Source organism: Eleutherodactylus coqui, chromosome 2, assembly GCF_035609145.1.
Source record: "Eleutherodactylus coqui strain aEleCoq1 chromosome 2, aEleCoq1.hap1, whole genome shotgun sequence".
Classification (NCBI taxonomy): Eukaryota; Metazoa; Chordata; class Amphibia; order Anura; family Eleutherodactylidae; genus Eleutherodactylus; species Eleutherodactylus coqui.
This window is the reverse complement of record NC_089838.1, coordinates 181,261,032-181,277,096: the sequence shown is the minus strand read 5'-3', so window position 1 is coordinate 181,277,096 and position 16,065 is coordinate 181,261,032. Positions and strand designations below refer to the sequence as shown.

The window sequence follows — 16,065 nt, the reverse complement described above, 5'->3', positions numbered from 1 at the left end:
CTACCACAAAAGCCAACCTAAAGCATCTCGATATGCACCTTGTAACATGAGACTATATAAATGATAGCAAAACATCCAAAACTAAATGTGGAACACATTCCTGTACTTTATTTTAGCATAAATATACTAATTTTAAAAATGAACAACTAAAAATTAAAATATAGTTTTTTTTAGCTTTTCATAAAACAAAAAAACTGAAAAAAAAAAAACTGTGAAAAACTATATTAAAAAAGCCCTGTATGTCACAAAAGAAAAAAAGGTAGCTGAAGAAAAAATAGAACTTTAAAACCACCACATGTTTAAAACCCCTAAAAAGGGTCTGATCCTTTAGGACCAAAGCACCCTGGTCTATAAGGGGTTAATATGTACATACTCTGTGATGCATTACCATGGCAGCACATTTCTGTGTTAATGTAAAATATGATGATTTTACTTGTAAACATCGCTACATGTGTGTCTTATTCATCATTCCATTTGCCAGCTTTGTGTGGCATTTAAAAGGATCAGAAATAGACTTGTGTATACACACAGACACAGACAGATACACCATGTACTCTGCATAGATTTTAATTCCATTGTTGCAGCTGTTAATTCAAATGTGTATAGCCCTGCTCAGTTTAGACATGAGTAAATAGCTCCACCTTATGGATTCACTGGATACCTTTTGTCTTCCTTCCATGCATAATTCTGGGAGGGGGGTTAGCTGGTCTAATGTATAATGTAAAGCTCATACAGTGTGGATAAAGAAATTATGTCAGTCTTCACATAATACATTTTCGTGTTCCAATTATCCATTATTTTCAAGATCTCCTTAGTAAAACCCTTCTTCTAGATTCAGAAGCTGGAAACCTATTCTGCTCAACTCACACAGGATCATTATAGGCTGTTTCAGAGCTCCCTCTCATAATGAGCTATACACTTGTGTAAATTAGACATCATCAGAGCAGGTTTACAGAATCTGGATGTACACAATTATGTTTCAATATACTGACAGCAAGCAGAGATTGTGATCTGCGAGTCACAGTAATTTTCATTGGGACCCCACTGACTGCAATGAGAGTGTGAGGTCGCCGTGCAGCCTTAGGCTTATTTACATAAAACCAGGACATTTTATAATAAATTCTACACCCCATCAATCTGTTGGAGTGCTGTTTTAATAAAATTGCTAGCTTTTCATGTTCCTTTGTAAATTGAAATCTGGACTATATTCTAAGACCATCAGCTAAAATATATCTCCTTTGATGATTTTTATATACTTAAATGGCAATTTTTTTTTCTAATCAACTAATGTGTAATGGGATTCTACTTAATAGCGCTCCAACACTAACTAATGCTGCCCTAAGGACCTGCATGACTTATTGCACCTTTACACGTTCATGCTTATTTGTGTAAATGTTGTTTCACATGTTCTCCAGTTACAAAAAAGGATTTAAACTATGTAAAATATACTTTTTATATTAACCACTCGTACAGTTATAAACTGTGCTTAAGCTTGAAATTATAATATTCCCCAAGCTGACACATTATATCCTTACTTTTGTACCATTAATCATTACACCCTTTGTTAAAGAACCATGAAACACAACAGAGTAGAGCTGATATTTTACCTAATAACTGGAGCGAAACATTCGCTAAAACGAAGTGTTCTGTATCTGCGGGCCATGCATACGTATGTCGATGCAACCAGCTCTATATGTGCTATCCACAGAGCAGCTTTACAGTTCATTGTTTCCACCTCTGCACTTTCCCCAAAGTATATAAACATCTGAATCTATTATAAACCGTGCGATGCTTGATTTTTATATTTGTGTATGATATTCAGATGGCTAAATCTACCATAAAATGATGAAAGCTAGTAGAAACAAACAGGAGGTCACTCCGCTACAGTTTGTTTTCTTTTACTAAGGCCTCATGTCCACGGGCAAAATAAGAATTAAAATCCGCAGTGGATTTTAACTCTTCTTCTGCCCGCGGATCCGCACCCCATAGGGATGCATTGACCACCCGCGGGGTAGATAAATACCCGCGGATGGTCAATAAAAGTGATTTAAAAAAATGGAGCATGAAAAAATCTGGACCATGCTCCATTTTCGTGCGGGTCTCCCGCGGGGACGGCTCCCGCGGGCTTCTATTGAAGCCTATGGAAGCCGTCCGGATCCGCGGGAGACCTAAAATAGGAATTTAAAAGAATTACTCAACCGGAGCGGGCGGGGAAAGCCTTCTCTTCCTCACGGCCGGATCTTTCTTGCTTCGGCTCGGCGGATGTGCCCGGCGCATGCGCGCGGCACGTCCCGACGTGCCGGCGACGTGCCGCCGGCGTAACGAATTCATCCGCCGGCCGGAAAAGAAGATCCGGCCGTGAGGAAGAGAAGGCTTTCCCCGCCCGCTGCGGGTAAGTTAATCCTTTTAAATTCTTATTTTCAGCGCTCATGTCCGCGGGGTTATAGAGTTTTTCTGTGTGTAACGCGGGTATAGTTATACCCAAGTATTATATACGCTCAAGTTGCCAATCGAAAAAGTGCTTATTTTGTGAATAATACAATGTGTCATTAGAGATATTCATAGGCAAGATTTGAGATTTTTGTGTATTTATTTTGTAATAAGAGATCTGTGAAAACTCTCTTATCCCCAATTCATTTTCTAGAGAATGGGGTCTGTTAGCATCAAAATAATATCTGCGTATAATAGTAATAAATAACTGCAATTTCCAATCTGTATTCCTTTGATTCAAGTACTTTTTTTGAGGGTTTGCGCCAATGGTTCCAAGGACACCAGTATAAATATCATCTAGGACAGTGAGCAACCTTGCCTGGTGCCATTTGTAATATTGAATTCATCTGATAAGGCCTCATTTCTAAATACTTGCGCCAAGGTGTTTGTGTATAGTGTGGATACAGCTTTAAAACAATTGTTACCAAAACCCATTTTATCTAGGGCTGCGGAAGTATCTGACCTGTTTATGAGATCAAATGCCTTTTCAGCATCCAGTGCAAGGAATTTTTGTAGATTCGATATAATGTGTGAGACTTAAGACCCTTCTCAAATTATCTGGAGCCGATCTATCTTTCAGGTATCACACTTGGTCTTCCATGATCAAGAATAGTAAGATAGGTACCAGAATCCGTGACTTGAGATGTTAGGATTTAAGACGAGAGGCCAAAAGTTTCTCAGATTTATTATTTTATGAGTAATATTAGGCCGTGATTATTTTTAATTTCCTCTCACAACTTGGTAAATGGCTTTGAAGTTTATGTCTATATTGAAAGAGTTCCTCCACAAGCTGGGTTGTCTGCTGTCATTTATTTTGCATTTCAAGAACTTTTAACTGTTTAACCCAGAACACATGCTTTGATAATGTTTGTGACCCCTGCACACAAAAAACATCCAAGGACAACTTCTTTGTATTTTCCCACATAAATGCACCTTTTTAAAGGTCTATTGAGCCTTTTAACATTTAATGACACTACCTTAATCAGCTTAATTGACAGTAAATAAAAAAGCATATTTACATAGACTTTTCTGCACAAAGCTGTACAGAGTTGTCATTCTAGGGGCAACTTTTCCCTGCTAAGTAGGCCACTGCTTGTACCTAGTATACAACAAGAAGAAAAGATGAAATTAAGTTTATAATCCAATAAACATACAGTACCTTGCATGCACCCTAGGGACAATCTTATGGGTTGCCAATTAACTTAGCAGTATTTTCCAAAATGTTGGTGCTACCAAATATTATTACTGCCATCCATTTGAAATGCATAGAAAGTAATGATAACAATAAAAGCAAACACAGGCCAATCCCATCCTTTACCATACATACAATTACTACTTTCTGGATACAAGTAGGGGGTAATACGTTTTCTACTTGTGTGGTATAGAGAGAGGCAGAGCACCCTCCCTGGGTTGTTTAAGTATGTAGCTTTTTTGGTGTTTAATTACGTTTTGCAGGTCACCTTGGAAATGTGACCCTGTCACTGGGTGCTCTGGTGGTCTCTTTCTTTATTAGGCATTGTAAATATTTTCTTATCCTACTGTGTTTTTATCATGTAAGGTGTGATGCTCATGCTTTGTGTCACTCAACTGCCTTAAATGCTAATTTTCTTAACTCTGTGGCTTGTTTAGGACATTTTGGAATATAAACACCATTTTCAGTAAAGTATGCCAAAGGGATAATAGCCTGTAATTGCAAAGTGTTTTTTTTTTTTATAGCAAGATTAATACTCAGGAAACTCCGTTCTTGTGAAAGGAAATAATTAGTAGAACAATTTAGACTGCAGTGTTTGTTCTTCCAATTCGTCAAATGTAAATATATTATGGGAATAATTGATTGGAGATTGCTTCCTCAATAACATTGCCACTGATTGTAAATCTTTCCTATAAAACTGTGGAAAACAATATCTAACTGCAGTATATTACAGAAAACATGTTTTTAACCATACAGACACAAACTGAATTTAAATGAAAAGCCACAAGGTTAGCTTACATAAATTGTAAAGTATACCTCCCAATTTCCTTGTAAAGAAGGAAGCTGACTGTATTAGGAAGAATTGGTTATAATGGTTTTTCTGCTTTATACGTTCTATAATTTGTGCTTTATAAAGCATTACACGTCCTAAGTGAGGAAAAAGGAAAATATTTCTGAATACAAAAATAATTAAATGTTTGTAGAATTTGTTTTCTTTAAAATGTAGAATTCCACAATCCGGTCTTTTTGGGTGGTCCAACTGGGGCTTTAGAATGAAATCTCTTTGGGGAGGGGGGTTATGGTTCTTATTAAGGAGCTAGGTATAAATCTTGTTGAGAGTGTTCTATGGGAAATAAATATGCAAATTAGCTATCTTCGAAAAATAGGTCTTGCTATGTGAGGTACAACTACTCTAAAAGTCAAGGATCAGCTGTTTTGGGGTACTTGCCCTTCGTCAGTACAGAGCAGGGTTTTGGTTGGTTGGATAAGATGCCATTGAAGCAATTATCTACAATTGGTTGTCTAGCTTACTAATACCACTTAGTCATGTTGGCCAAAGATTGACTTACCTAAGTAGCTACCTAAAAATCGGAGATGCTTGCAAGATGGTTTTCTTCCTTCTGTAAGAGAACCAATTTGTATACTTTTGTTCCCAACATTACCACCAAGATTTCAAACCCAACTGGGCTTATATAATTAGAACCCTCATCCAAAGCTGCATCAACTTATTTTCCTTTTAAATGTTTACTGTTAGAGATGAGCGAGTATACTCGCTAAGGCACATTACTTGAGCGAGTAGTGCCTTAGCCGAGTATCTCCCCGCTCGTCTCTAAAGATTCGGGGGCCGGCGGGGAGCAGGGAGCAGCGGGGGAGAGCGGGGAGGAATGGAGGGGAGATCTCTCTCTCCCTCTCTCCCCACCCGCTCCCCCCTGCTCCCCGCCGCAACTCACCTGTCACCGGCGCCGGCCCCCGAATCTTTAGAGACGAGCGGGGAGATACTCGGCTAAGGCACTACTTGCTCAAGTAATGTGCCTTAGCGAGTATACTTGCTCATCTCTATTTACTGTGGATTTGGAGCATGGAACTAAGGGCCTCATAAATGGCTATGTGGCTTGCTGTCTTCATTCTTCCCTATACAGACCACAAGCCTGACCCAGTTTTCCATCAGGTCTTCTCTGATTTTACTTTTTCTGTAGAGTAAAAACTGTCTTGCCTCCATGTGCACTGCACTGACCAGTAGTTAGACATATGTATCACTATGAATGTTATTTAATATCCTAAAGGTTTATCTCAAGATGATAATTATTGCCCATTGCTCTTTTAAGACATGAGCATCATAGGTGGAAAGGGAGTCTCTTTCTCAAGACCACAATCTATAAGACATGATGGAGAGCTGCTATGAAAGAACATCTCCATTTGATGTTTAAGAATCTTGTACTAAGTGCATGGTTCATGTATAATTGCTTTTTTCCTCTGCAGGACAATTCTAGGAATTTTTGAAAACTGATAATTTAGAGTTAAAATTAATTGTGTGCAAAAATCATTATGATGTGGTGTTCTTCCCTATTTCAGATGATCCACATAGGCAGAATTTGGAGGAAAAGATCATCTATGGTGTGGAGAACAGCAGCACTTTCCTTGAGTGCAGTCCAAAATCACAGCGAGCCACCGTATTCTGGCAGTTTCAGAAACAGAATGAGGACAAGAAACAAGAGGTAAATATACTACAGCAGTAATTCAGTGAGCAAACAGGTGAAAGAAGTGATTAGTAATCACCAGTAACACTTAGGAGAATGTAAAAAAATGACACATTCAATAATCATTATAACGATTCATTATTGAATGCAGCATTTCAGTTTTAGCTTAGCCGTGTTACTGTTGATTACTACTCGCTTCTTTCACCTGTTTGCGCACTGAATTGCTGTTGTAATAGATTCTTTTAAGTTGTGGACAGTTTTTCAAATGTTAATGGTTAGGTAAAAGCCATTATTCAGCTTCAGCACAGGGGTAATTGATGTCTTGGCACAGATACCTTTATGATTATTTGATTTAAGAGTTAAATATAAGTTTTAGATCCTGTTCATAATGCCATTAAGTATTTGTAATGACTAAATTATGGTTAAAGTATTGGAACAGGCAGTGGCCAGTTTTGGTTTCAGAGTTTTAGCATTGTACTATATGGGCATTAGTTAAATCTTGTAGTGTTTTTGCTAATGATTTTAGCAAATCCACAGAGCATTAGATTAAAGCTCTCATTTTCATCTTTTTATATCCAATGGAATTTTAAACAACAGACTCCTGTCAAACTTTCCTTCAGCTGCAAAATCCAAGTACATAAGATTGTAAAGGAGTGTATTTCATGCAAGTGTTCACTGTAGAACAAAGAATTTACACCGATCTTTAGCGGCATTGTTAATAAGGCGCCACCATAACTGTAGTGTCTGTAAAGTGTGTATAAAAAGTTACAGAGCTGGTAAAAGACGGAATGTGCTTTATTGGGTAATTAGAGCAAGTTAGGAAAGTGATTGTTTTCAACTGTAGATTTCTTCATTTCCCCAGTTTGGGTCAGACAAAAACATTGTACAGAGTTTTTTTTAAATTGAGATAAGCATTTCAACGATGCATGGAGGCATAAAGTGGCTTAAAACCCCAATCAAAATATTACTACAAATGTCCCCAGTGGACTTACAAAAAATGCAGTGAAATGCATAACTTGTGTGTCTACTTACAGCCGCACTAGCAGGTCATATTATGGGAATGAACTAAACATGGTTATAAAGTTTGCTCTGTGGGTCACTAATGTATTTACAGTGCATTCATCATATCCACTTCTTATATATTTTATAAAGTAATTTAATCAAGTGAAATTCTTTATAAAATATTAATAAACATAATTTCATAATGCTAGCTGCTAACAACACTTATCCATTGTACTGACTAGAGGAGTAAGTAATACACTACCTCTTATCATCCATATAAATCAGCATCAGCTTTTGTACTTTTGCAATACTGTATACAGTAAAATTAATTTAGAGGTCACTAATAAGTGGTATGATAATTTACATATGTTGCTACAGACTACCAAGACACATGCAGTAGTAACAACTACCAGAGATGTAATGCATGGTAGCTTGTGTCTCTTTGAGCAAACCAACCCAAGCAATGTGTTGTCGGGTACATCAAAGCATTGCCGCAATGTTCAAATGGAGGGGAACTGCAGTGGTGTTGCTAGGCATATATATTCGGGTCCTGTGCCCTGGATTACAAACATATTGGTGTGAACACATAGGCAGCACCATATACACATGAAGAAAACTTTATTTCTTTATTGTTGTGCAGCCTGACTCCATGTGGCAGCATGCAGATTCTGATTCTTTCTACACATAGCAGCGCAACTTTAATGAAGACCAGAGCACACCTTACACCAGTCTTCACTCACTCGGCACATGATAACACGAAAGAGACTAGCCAGTGGGGGAGAATGGGAAAGCCACTGTGTGAGAACAGGAGAGAAGCTGAAGGGGTAATGTAGTGCTGGATAGTCGGGGTTAATGTGCATGGGTGTGGTACTGCAGAGGTTAAAACGTTGCATTCTGTCATGGGAAAGGAGTTAATAGTAAATCATAGTTCATGACACCATTGCAAATGGAGGTAATAGTGGGTTAGTTTCAAAAGCAGTACGCATAATGTACTTCATCTAAGCACCTGGCATTGGTTCCAACAGACACAGTGGCCTGACAATGAAACACTTGAAGCTGCTTGTGCTTGTTGAATGATCAAACGATCCTCTCTACTGGTGATATATCCAGGGTGTCCTGATGCCCTCATGTATCTACAGGTCCCAACAACTTCTAACAGTCTGGTTAAACAACCTAGGTGGCAGGCAATTTGACCATCCAGCTTCTCACATTTCAATAATATGCCCCCTCTCAAATTCTGTTAACTGGGCAAAATTTATTTGAGTGCATCCTAGAGGCATGTCTAGTAGTTAACAAGCTCTACACAAGCAGAAAAAGAGGTCCACTAAACCCAAGTAGCCTCTGAGAGCCTTTTTATATGCCAATGGTGGAACCACTTTTAGGGACTCAGTTAGCAAGACCGATCATGTAATCACACAACAGCTCTAAACATTTGTATATCTGCCTCAGATGTAACTGCATATTGAATTTTGCAGCAAAATAACAACTCCTTCTACATGCTTGATTTTTTTTTTTTTTTACAAATAGTATATTAACACAATATAAAGTCAAGGCTCATACATACATTTTTATACATTAGTCAACAAATTTAAGCTGGCTGTACACGACCGGATTTGCATTGTAGAATCCAGGGCTGGTGTCCGCCTCCGGATTCCGCCGCAGATACCTGCCATAGCATGCTATGTAAAACTGCATTTTTCTGCCCACAAGTGGTAATCAATTGCGATTTTCTGCTTGTGGGGAAAAAAATCGTGCATGCTCTATTTTAAGGCAAATTCTTTGTGGACGGCTCACATTGAAGCCAATGGAAGCCATCCAACCCACGGCCCTTCCGCAATCATTGTGGAAAGGTTGCGGGATCTACATCATCGCCTAGCGACTGCGCAGCATTATCTGTACCGCGCATGTGTGCCAGCCGGCACATCTGCAGTGCAGAAAAAAAATGTGGACAGGTACGTAGGGGCCACCAGCCAGGCACTGGGTTGAATTCTACTGCGGTATCCTGCATGCGGAATCCGACCCAGTTGTGTGCACGCAGCCTTAAAGACATACTGTATACTAAAAATAAAACTATTAAGTATTTTGGTTTTATCAATAATTCTTTGGTTTCCAATTATCATTGAAAGCTTCCTTAAAAGTAACCCTGTGTAATATACCTCAGTTTTCTAAGCAATTGAATTATAATGCTTCTAAAATTGACAAATGACAATTATAATTTCATTCTGCTTTGTTTACAGATAAGAGTGGATGATCGGACAATAAAAACAGATCATGGCCTTCTCCTTCGCACCTTAAAAAAGAAAGATTCAGGAATCTATTACTGTATTGCAGTAGAACATGGATTTATGCAAACACTCCTTAAAGTAAGTCTAGAAATTATTGATACAGAGCATCTAGATGAACTTCTGCACAAAGATGATGACGGCGAAAACCAAAAGCACAAAGAACCATCAAACAGCATGTCACCCACACAAAAAATCTGGTACAGAGACTTCATGCAGCTAATCAACCACCCAAATCTAAACAGTATGGATGAATTTTGTGAGCAAGTATGGAAAAGAGACCGCAAACAACGTCGGCAAAAAAATGCCAATGCCCAGGTTAGCCCCAACAAATGGAAGCACCTACAAGAAAATAAGAAAGGCAGAAACAGGAGGACCCATGAATTTGAAAGGGCACCAAGGAGTGTCTAAATCCACATTACCTCTTCAAACCTCATCTGAGTAGGATTTGTATAGACATTAAACTGGAAAAATGCAATACTCATGAATCTTTTCATGGCATTATTTGGATGTTTACAGAGTGGAAAGTTCACAAACCTTTCTGATAAGTCTAAATAAAATACATTAGTAACTTTCCAAATAGACTTAGACTACATAGACAAAATGTAAGATTTTAAAGACAAAAGTGTCTCAGCTTGGTTTTCCCATTTCTGAAGCAATCCTCTACAGATTTTTTCATATATTTCCTTTTCCAAGGACAAACAGTTAGTTAACCATCTTGCCATTGAAATGAAAAAAAAGTCTAGCATCTGTCATCAACACAGTTCTGGATCAAGATATGATATTCACTCTTCTTGTTAACAATAACTTCAAATTGTATGCTTAACTTGCTTTTTGTCTAACTTCCATGTGCATATTTATATGTGAAGATAGGATGATGCCTGGGAATGTACAAAACCCAAACCTTAAACTGCAACAATAACTTGGCTGCTCCCAAGCAAACAAGTTGTGCTTACTGATCTACTACTGATATCTTCAACTAGCTTTGACCTTAAGTTCTAATGTACTAAACCTTAACTTAAACATACCATGACAAATATGCAGTAAATGAAATTTGGTATTCTTTTTGGTTTCTTACTAGTTGTAGCACATTCTTTTTTTTTGTCTTGCACACATTTTTTTCTTGAAAATAAGAAAATATCTTTATTTTAATTTTATTTTGGATTTAACATGTTTTCTTTAAAGGTAAGACATTGAATACTTAACAAGGGGATGACGTATGATATCATGCAAATAACATTTACATATTAAACAAATGTTGTAAGTTAAAAGAAGCTCTACATGTAAGACAAACATATATTCTGATTACAGGATGTTTTGGATCCAAGGTTGGTTTCACATAAAAGAATGAATTAGGCTAATCTACTCAGTTAAAATGTTGGAATTAAGCATTGACTAGTTGGTCTGACTTTTTCATATTTTGTTTCTTTAGCGGCATAAGTAATAGATAAAATGCATTAGCTCTGCCACTCACTTGTGTGGCAACTGCCTTAGAATACTTGTTAACAGAAAAGCTGACCACAGACTATGCCTAACTAATCATAATCTACCTGACATAGTAACAACCTCAGTCATCAACCATTATTTCATCCATCAGCAAGAAATGATTTGGTCTACAAAGTATGTAGCTCATCCTACATTGTAAAGTATCCATACAAGAAAATGCTATTAGCCTTTTTGGTCATTTGCTTGAATAACCAGAATACAATATGGTTCTGTACAAAATGGAACAATTGGTGATTGAGTTACTTGTCGTAATGAGCAATTGTCAAATATGACTTCACAGTTTAAATTTAAATGATGCATTAATCTAGATAACATTTTTTTAGAGTTACATGTTTGCTTGCTACCTGACTTATCCATATGTGATACTGAAATGTAAATTCTGGACTCTAGATTTGCAAACTTAATGTATTTATAGTTGTACAAATTAAACTGATTGTTTGAAGTTTGAGAAACTCTTCTACTCTTATCCATTGGCTAGGTCTGGTATTGCTGCTTTCGCCTATTCAATTGCATGGGACTGAGTTGCAATATCAGACACTGGCCATGGAAGAGTTACACTGTTTCTGAAAGAAAGCAGCCATGTTTTTCTAGTCTTCTGCAACATTTTTAAGAAGATATGGTCAAAATCTTATGACCAGCACCTAGTTTTCTGTGACTTTTGCATATGGAGACCTTAGGTCAATATTCTAAACACAATCAAACTCCAAAGTGTGTACTACTCGGGCTTGCTCATAGCTGTCATGTGCAATAGATCCCACAATCACATATATGCATATAATATATCACAGAAACCATAGTTCCATGCTGACTTGTCTCTTTTTTTAGCTCATGATTTTCATCGTATACATACACAAGGCTTTTTTTCACCATAAAGTGCTTTTAGTACATGAAGTGCTTCAATTCATGTACAGGAAGCCTAAGTAATGGCAACACAGGAGAGCTGAGCATGGAGGCTCATCAGCAATAGCTCAGGCATGCATGACCATGCACCCACCACCCTTTTACACAATAATCACATCCCATGTGTTAAAACAATAAATATACAAATGTGAAAAACAGATTTAACTATTTCCTGTGACCAAGGATATTGCCTTATTCCTTAGAAAATTAAGGTGACATAAATTCTTTACCATACAAAATCGAAAAAAATGTGCAGAATTAGGCATAGATCAAAAAGATCTAGTTGCTTTAAATACCCTTGAGGACGTAGAAAGGGATGGTCTAAGACCTCCAGGAGAAGGCCCCTTCACAGGTCCTATTTTTGCGCGCACCTCGGAGCTGACATGGGAGTTTGCACTCACATGTCCTATGCTTGTTAGATGCGCAGATTCCGCGTGTCTAACAATCGTCCTTGTGGACACTTCGATAGGAACCCATTGACTTTTATAGAAGCGCTTTCTGTGCACACCTCTCATGCGTGCCCACAGTACCTGTGTGAAAGAGCCCTTAGAGCTATTGCTGATGTCCCTTCTCGTTCAGCTCTCCAATCTTGTCTCTACCTAGGTGTGCATTGAATTGAAGAACTTTATGGACTAAAACCGTTTATAAATTAGAAGCACTTTATGGTTAAAAAATGACTTGTGTATGTATGCCTTGAAAACCATAAGATAAAAAACTGTAACAAGTGACCTGAGGTCAATAAGCATTTCCGATGTTCTGTTACAATATAACATTATTTTTTTTACTTTAGTGGAGTTATGATAACATTGAATTAGGATGCACCTCTGTAAGAATTAATAAAGCTAGTTCGAAATAGATTTTACCATTTGACTTTGCAACATACTGTATAGATTTTTTTCACACCTACTGTAACTCAACACCTTGCTACAAAATTTAATAAGAAATCTTAGTGTTCGCTTTGTATACTTTACCTTTTCTTTACCACATTTTGCTAACTTCACTACTCTCAACAGAATACAGTCATTTAATGACGTTGGCACATATGAAGTCTAAGCTGTCTCTTATAAAATGTCTAACTTTTACAAGCAAATGCACTAATGCACAAATGGTGATTATTAATATACTTTTCCATGTGTATTTGTTTATATCCTTGCCTTATACTGTATACTACATTTTCTATTTTAGAAGCAGGAAATATGTTTTTATAGAAGTATCAGTATACATTTATATTGACATTTTCGATTGTGAATGCTTTTATAGTGTTTTATGGCACAATATTCCTTACTTACTTTCACCATAAATGCCACACATTTAAATGGTGATATTGTAAACTGTTAGGGGCAGTTCATAACAGTTTAGCCTAACACTCTACTGCAGAGGTTCACCTTCTAGTTTTTCTATGGGTACAACTTCAGTCGAATGAATTGGCATTTGGCAGGCTTGTAGTAACTTGCAAAATTCTGTATAGGTAGAGTTTTTTCTTTTTTTTTTGCTGAATTGTATGTTATTATTTCAAATACTACTCAATTTAGCCTCAACATTTTACAGAAGCTGACCACTGACTGCCTCATATCTATGTTGTTAGCAGCTTGTCTACCATAAGAGTAAATGACTATCAGGCAGCGTAGATTTCCATCTATCCAATTTTATTGTATTCTCTTGGAGAAACTTTACCAGAGATGTCAGCTTGTCCTTTTGCTTTCCAGAGATATACTCATTTGGCCAACCTGAATGGACACGTCTATAGTAATACCAATTGGTCAGCTAACACTTATGCCATGTGTCTGGCCAGCGTTAGTGACGTAATGTAATTTTTCTGGAATCCCGGTCATAATGTTTAGAAGGAAGATGTTTATTTTCTCAGTCATTAAAGGGTTTCCCCCACTTTTTATTGATGACCCATCCTGTACGTAGGTTATCAATAGCAGTGAGTAGGGGTTCGTAATTTGGGACTTTCAGCAATCACCTGTTCTCCTGGGACAATGCCTGGGTTTATGGAGCTGTTTTTGTGCTGGAAGCAGATAGTTCCCTACATTGTGCAGTAGCCCTTGCATGCTATATTCAATGAAAATAAATGGGACTCGCTACCAGCATTCAATATCAGCCAGGCCACTGTACAATGTACAGAACTGTCTTCTTTTGGCAGACAAACAGCTCAGGGATCAGCCTGGGAGAAAAGCTAATTGCCAGGAGTCCAGTGTGGTGGACCCCTGCTGATCTGCTATTGGTGACCTGAGGATAGATTATCAATAGCTGGAAGTCGCTGAACCCCTTTAATATTACTGTTATCTCTTCAGTTTATTTGTTCTACTCTTCTACAGTAATATAATAGTTTAGAAATAAGGACAGTTCATGATATGGAGTTTGAAGGTATCTGTAATTATAGACTGATAATCTTTAAATGTTTTATACTGGCCCTTTAATGTAATCATTGGGCTTAGCTATACTAGAAATTGTGTAAAGAAGAAATTAAGTTGTGTCAATGGGAGATTATGATCATTCTTAGGGCATTCTTTAACCCACAGGCCACTCATTAACTAACATATTTCTAATTAATTATTCAGCGTCAACCTTGCAATTCTTCAGTTGATAGCTTCATGCCCTTGGCAGTCTAGTAGATGAACGAGAACAAATGGATAGCAAGAAAGAATTCTTTTTTTTTTTTAACCATGATCATAATACAGGCCATTTGTAATGTATTTATTTCACATGTCATTCTGATTGCATGATTGCTATAAAATAATAAAATATTTAACTATTGTAAATTTATTTTGATCTTGCTTCTTTGATGAAAAGTAGGTTTGGGGAAATATTTTTATTGGAGCAGCAGAATATGGAAAAGCTTTCTGGCCAAAACCATGGATCCAAAGCATGTATTTGATTCAGAATATTTGGATATCACTTTCCTTTCTTGTTTTTTTTTCTCAATGGTTATGGTAGCACAATGTGGTTTTCAACCATATTAATGGCACCTGTGTGTCTGCACAATAATTTTACTTATCCTGTTACTTATACAGAACATGACCAATGGATATTGCACAGCTATCCAGTGTTGCAGTAGTTGTTACATACATTTGTTTTAGCAAAGCAATGGAGCCGAAAATGGGAAGCACACAACTGTAAATAAATAGTTCTGTACATTTTCTAAACTGTCTTCCACTGTCATATCCACAAACCATATAACATGACAACTCTTTAATATTGGACAACAATGACAAAGATTGTGCAAAATGTGGCTTTGCATTTAGTGTATAGACACATGGCCCACTTAGAGCAACTACTGTATGTAAAAAGATCTCAAAACAACTATTTGCATGTGAAGAAAATCTCCAATCCCATTTTATGCAGTATTTAGTGATATCAATGGTATGTGTTTAAATAGTTTGGTTTTGCTACCTGAACATTAGCCAAAAGAGATGTAAATATTTTTCAATAGTTAGGGGAGGTACAGTGCAATGTACTGATAACCATAGGTACTCCATTTCAACGTGCTCACGTACAAGTATATTCATGCAGTACAAAGCCCAAACGTCAGCCACATACTGTGGCCTAGCAGTGGTAATTTTGCTGTTTTAATGTGTTTCTATCGACAAGCCGAAGAACAAAAGTGCTTATGATTCATTGTTAATATTTATCAATGCATTGTATGGGGGAATCAAAAAACTGGAGAGGAAATGTATTAAGACTTGCTGCTGTAAATTATTCTTTTTGGCATGTATTCAGTTGTTAAATAAACATTTCTTCAAAATAATCGAAACTCTGCATTTTTATGAACTATTCATGAATGGGCCAAACTATACCTACTGTAGGTGTCCTGATCACGGTGTCATATTCACATACCCATAACCCACATAAGGACATATCTGAAGGTGCAGCTTAGGTGCATGAATTGTGCATGTATTAATGGTGTCATTCAGTGTTTGTGTCTTTGGATGCATGGGGCATATACAGTACATGAAATATGTGCTGGTGAAGTTTTGCACAATATAGACTATCCGACAAAGAAAGTGCAGCTGATAGTAGCAGCATTAAATATATTACTCCATCATTTGTGGTTGAGAATTGGCCACCTGTGACAAACGTCACTGGTGCCGCTCACATGACTGTCTCCGTAGACCAGAGGAAAGGCGAGAAGAGGACATGTGGCCAATCCCTAACCATAAATGGTGGAATCAAACACAAAATGCTGCCACTATCAGCTGCATTGTTTTTCATG

The 16,065-nt window shown here is 37.3% G+C and overlaps 1 protein-coding gene across 1 annotated transcript in view; it reads left to right on the top strand.

The window, feature by feature from the left end:
- Positions 1–15,600, top strand: part of SEMA3A (semaphorin 3A) — a 230,747-nt gene extending 215,147 nt beyond the window's left edge. Inside the window, exons 16-17 of the mRNA XM_066592014.1 lie at positions 6,035–6,177; positions 9,399–15,600. Of these exons, the coding sequence (XP_066448111.1) occupies positions 6,035–6,177; positions 9,399–9,854 (599 nt within the window). The 3' untranslated portion in view covers positions 9,855–15,600. The remainder of the gene's footprint in view (positions 1–6,034; positions 6,178–9,398) is intronic.
- Positions 15,601–16,065: the final 465 nt, after the last annotated feature.